Here is a 5,565-nt window from a genome sequence, read left to right on the forward strand (position 1 = left end):
ACACACACACACACACACACACACACACACACACAGAGAGAGAGAGAGAGAGAGAGAGAGAGAGAGAGAGAGAGAGAGAGAGAGAGAGAAAGTAAGTAATTGTAAAAAAAAAAAGTAAAGTGTTTCCTTCCTGGCAGTAATCCTGCCAGTTCATCACTGAGAAGGGCTAGGTAAAGAACTTGGAAGGTTTTGTTTTTATGAATTTCTTAGGTGTATGAAATGAAAACAGGAAGAGCTGGGAATATACACACTGAATTCCCAGCACCATAGAGTCTGAGGCAGGATCTGGAGTTTCAAGCTAGCTCAGGCTATATAATGAATGATACATTGTTTCCATAACAAAAAAAAGGAAATAAACACCCTGCAATGCAAGTGTGCATTTTATGTCTTAAATTTAAGAGCATATATATGCAGGTAATCACAAATACTAACATAATTTACAATAGCCTGGAAAGGAGTTGATGGCAGGGTGGTTAGTACTTTGAATTCCACCTTCTGCAACTCACAGGCCTGTGGGTAACTCAATCTTGACAATTCTTTGTGGTAATTTTGTACCAGACTGCTTTCATGAATTTTCATGGTGGTTTTTGGAATTGGAATAGTTATATAACTATGCAAGTAATGAGTTTACATTTCTACTACAGGAACCCACACATCTGGTAGCAAAATGCCCACTTAAAGAAAATAGCCCATTTTTCCTTATCAAATCAACTTGAGGTTTATGCTTTTTGCTAGGTGCTGGTATTTTCCTAGAGAGAGAGTAAACAAGCAAATATGTTAATGAGCACAGGGTTAGGGTTACCATCAGAAATGTCTGGGGGAAAGGTATATATGGAGCATACACAGATTTTCAGTATGTAAGTCATGCTAGGTATTACAAGTAATCTAGAGGTGACTGGGTGAAGCATATGGTGGGTGTGGACATGTTATATGTGAATGCATAAGCCAGTTTAGAGCAAGTGACCCAAGCTTGATGTGTTTTTTGGTATTTATATGGATACTAAGCCTTTTGTTGAAGTCCGTTTTCTCAGGGTAGATTATCAGAATACTATAAATTAGTCAAGAGTGTTGTGGTAAGATTCTAATGTATTGCTGAGTTTTGGGTTACTGTTTTTAATTTCTTAAAGACTTAAAACTATAGTGCCTACTCTCCATTTTCTGTGTTTTCACTCTAACCTTTTCTGCTAACAGTAGCTTTAACAGGACAGGACCTTCCTACAAATTAACAGTAAGTCCTCTGTTTTCAGACATCTTGTCTCGGCCGTGCATGCTCATGGCCATCCGTGCATGCTCATGCCAGTGATGGCTTCATTACGCTTGGAGAACTTGGCCTCGCTGCCCTGCCAGCATGCACTTCACCTTTACTTGTACTTTGTTGGAGTTGTCCTGGAGTCTGCCTTTCCCATTCCCGGCTTACATCACTCAGGGCATGTTCTTTTCAAGTAGTGGGTGGATCGATCGGCCTCGTAAAAAGTTCCTTGGGTTCCATTTTCCTTTGTCTCTTAACTGAGTTAGGCTTATGTAGGGGAACAGCTTGTGTGCTAGAGGCAGATCTTGACAGCTGTGTTGCCATTTCATCTCATTGGTCTTGTATCACGTGTTCATATACATGGTATAGTTTTGGAGCATAATTAATATTTAGATAAGATTGTGAAATAACACCTAGAAGGTATTATATTTTTGGTGTTATGCTTTGCTTTTTGAGACAGGGTTTCTCGGTGTAGCCCTGGCTGTGCTGGAACTCACTCTGTAGACCAGGCTGCTTATGTGCTTGGATTAAAGGAAAAGGACTGTACTACCTCCATCACCTAGCAAAAGACATACATATTTTTACTGTATGTGTATGGGTGTTTTGCCTGCACCTGTGCACCACAGAGGCTAGGATAGGCATCCAGTCCCCTGGAACCAGAGATAGGGATGGTTACGAACTACCATGTGAATGCTGGGAATTGAACCCATGTCCTCAGGGAGAACATCCAGTGCTCTTTACCTCTGAGCTATAGCTCTACCCACTCTTACACTGAAAATTCTATTTATTTATTTGTGTGCACACACCATGCATGTTCCGTAGAAAACATGTGGAGGTCAGAGGACAAGTTTCAGGAGTCATTTCCACAGTATGAATGAATCCCAGGGTTTAAACTCAGATGTAAAATTAAAAACAGTGTTTAATCCGTAATTATTGTCATTTATAAAACCTGGAAAATTAAATATGGGCAGCCCCCGCCCCCACCCCCCATTATTTGAAATAAGGTCTGACTGTATAGCCAAGACTGGACTTGAGGTCCCTTTCCTGCTACTGTTGGGTGGCGATGTCAGAGGAGGCATGCACCACCATGCCCTGAGTTGGGTCTGCTTTGCTGCCCTTTTCCTTTTCGTTTCTGAGGTAATGTCCCATGTCCCAGACTGGCCTCCGGTGCTGTATGTAACTGAGTGGACTATGACTTTCTGACCCTCTTACCTCCCCCTCCGCCGTGCTCTGGGTTTCCTGCTGCTGGGCACCTACAGCCTGGGCAGAAGTTAAGCAGATCTCAGACAAAATCAACCTTTGAGATTAAGACATTATACTCTTCTGTAAAAATTACCGAATTTTTAGGTTTCCTCCAAAATAAAGCTAAGGACAGCCTTGCGAAGTCTGATGTGTGGAGCCCTGAGTTTACAGGCAGCTGGTCTGAATACCGGACGAGTTCCCCAGTGCAGCATGTCTGATGAGTGTGGTAGTGAGTCAGTCTCTCTGGCCTCTTTTGCTTCTTTTTATTCAATTCAAAAGTGAGTTGTTGTGTTTGTTTCTTTATTTCCTCTCCCTTTTCATGGACTGGGCACTGAACTTAGGTGTTTTGCACGCTTGGCAACTCTACAACTGAGCTAGCTCTGCAGCTCCTCCAAACTTCACTTTTAGGAAGTTAATTTGTAAACTTTATATGCAGATTGTTAGTCACTGACTCTCTCAGGTACATTTTAGTATACTCCTTATTTCTTTCAAGATAATTTTCCTTCATATGTTTAAGTTTAGCTAGAGAATTTTGCTTCTTAACTCTTTGTTTTTTAATAGTGTTAAAACTTTTAATACTTTGCTATTTAATATTCAAGTAAAAGTTGAGATTTAAGGCATTTAAAAAATTCTTTCAACCTTATGTTGTAACAACATATGCATACAGTATAACACAAATCGCTTTCTTCATTTCTAACCAAGTAACTTACGGAAGAAAAGGTGTATTTTTGCACACAGAGGGGGCAGTCGGTCCTGTTGGGGAAGGCATAGAGGTGGGAGGTCAGGTGACTGGTCCACTGTCTGCAATCAGAAAGCAGAGGAAAACTTGCTGGCACTCAGTCAGCTTCCTTCTTATCACATGTAGGTTAGGTCTTCTCTCCTCAGACCAAGAAACATGTCTTCTAGTTTTCGTTTAAGACAGGACCACACTGTCTTCCTAGATAGCCTGAAACTGACTTTGTACTTCAGGTTGACCCTGAATTCACTGAGGTCCTCCTGCTTCTGCCTTCTGTTCTGGGTGATCTAAAAAGCAGTCCGGTTGATAAGACTATGCATCACCACTGTCATTGGAGCTTCATAGTCGTTACCTCAAGAGTATTAGCAATCACCATCGATAGTGTCTTACAGCCCTTGCCACAGTTGGACTTGACGGTATCAACTATCAGCATTACTACAGGCTTATAGTCATTTATCACAGTGAGTGGTGACTTTGTTGACTTGGTGTCCTCCACATTTGTTTCAGGAAAAAGTGGTATCTTTTTTGTTTGTTCTGGGTGTTAGAGAGCACAGTTCCTTAATCATACTAGCCAAGTATCTTATCACTAAGCTACATTCCTAACCCCAAATCAGTGAATTTTAATACTTAGAATCTAATTTTTTGTTACGATTTTAGATGAATAAAATACAAGAATCATGATGTAGAAATGGGTTAATGTTAAGTTAAAATCCTGAGGTTGTGAGCCAGGCCTCAGTAGCATATGGAAGCCTGCCGTAGAGGTACTGCACCACCCATGAGGTGTTAGCACCAGCCTGATACTGTCTCTTTGGTTTTTAATTTTATGTTAAATTTTACAGATAAAGGACTTTCTCTCTTTGTAACTTCCAGCTTACCAGCCATGCAACGGAATGGAGTCCTACACACTCAGGAGAGGATGTGGTGGCATCGTTTGCTGATGTTGGATGGGTAGCCACCGAAGAAGGAGAGTGCTCAACAAGACTCAGGTTGGTTTGGAAGGCTATGGGGCTGGGATTCCGTGCCTGCTGTTTTCAAGGATGCATTGGGAGACTTTTTTTTTTTTTTTAATTATTTTATTAGATATTTTCTTCATTTACATTTCAAATGCTATCCCAAATGTCCCCTATACCCTCCCCCCCACCCTGCTCCCCTGCCCACTCACTTTCACTTCTTGGCCCTGGCATTCCCCTGTATGGGGCATATAAAGTTTGCCAGACCAAGGGGCCTCTCTTCCCAATGATGCATTGGGATACTTTAAGAGCCTGATTGGATGACCACTTGCCCTGCTTGCTCGCTTGCTTGCTTGCTTGCTTTCTTTCTTTCTTTCTTTCTTTCTTTCTTTCTTTCTTTCTTTCTTTCTTTCTTTCTTTCTTTCTTTCTCTTTCTTTCTCTCTTTCTCTCTTTCTTTCTTTCTCTCTCTCTCTCTCTCTCTCTCTTTCTCCTTTTCTTTTCTCTCTCTTTCTTTCTTTCTTTCTTTCTTTCTTTCTTTCTTTCTTTCTTTCTTTCTTTCTTTCTTTTAGCATCTTCTTTTGGGTTTATTTTTCAGAATCAGCTAATATTAGTAAAGTTCCCAGGAACATTCAGCCTAAGTCCTTTGGAACCATAGAATTCTCTGCAATTCTAGTATAAGTGTCCAGAAAGAACTGTCAAAGACAGGTAAATAATAGTTTTACTGGAGTACAGGAATCCATCAGATCATAGAGAATTTGTATACTTGGAGAATGTTCTTAAAAATTATATCAAGATGAGTTGGGGATCACATGAAGGAACAACAAGTTAGAGATGTTTCCATTCATTTGAAAGCTTACAAAGAATATTTACTACATTGTCCGTCTAAGAAAGTTACTCAGCACATGTTCTTCACTCTGAGCACAGAGATCAGACACAGTCTTTAGGTTTAGGCACATTTGATGTACTGGAGGCCCTAGGGGGAGTCAGAGTTACTGATACAGCTGGAGAAAGGCCTTGAATGATGAGAGAAGTTATCCTGGCTTCCGGAGACGTGGGTTCCAGAGCTGAATAGTGAGGGGCCAGCCAGGGATAAGCAGGTGGGTAGGCTGTTTAAAAGTCAGCCTGGGACATCTGAGACTGTTTCAAAATAAAGCCAAAACTGGCTTCTCTTTATATAAAGGAAGAATGATAATATTTTAGTCAAGGTTACTGTAGTGGCTATTCCTGGTTGTCAACTTGACTATATTTGAAATGAACTACAATCCAGAATTGGAAGGCTCACCAGTGGACCTAATCTGGAGACTGGGAGATAGAAGTTTCTGATCTGGATCTTGGTATGGAGATCTTGAGAAGACAGGGAGATCTCCGAGTCCAAGGTCATCTGGGA

General features: G+C 41.0%; 1 protein-coding gene across 1 annotated transcript in view; it reads left to right on the forward strand.

Moving 5' to 3' along the window:
• The window catches only part of Mtfr1 (mitochondrial fission regulator 1), a 33,872-nt gene that overhangs the window by 20,067 nt on the left and 8,240 nt on the right, over positions 1-5,565 (forward strand). Inside the window, exon 3 of the mRNA XM_021196741.2 lies at positions 4,098-4,213. Within this exon, the coding sequence (XP_021052400.1) occupies positions 4,098-4,213 (116 nt within the window). The remainder of the gene's footprint in view (positions 1-4,097; positions 4,214-5,565) is intronic.

The sequence above is a fragment of the Mus pahari genome, chromosome 4 (genome assembly GCF_900095145.1).
Source record: "Mus pahari chromosome 4, PAHARI_EIJ_v1.1, whole genome shotgun sequence".
Classification (NCBI taxonomy): Eukaryota; Metazoa; Chordata; class Mammalia; order Rodentia; family Muridae; genus Mus; species Mus pahari.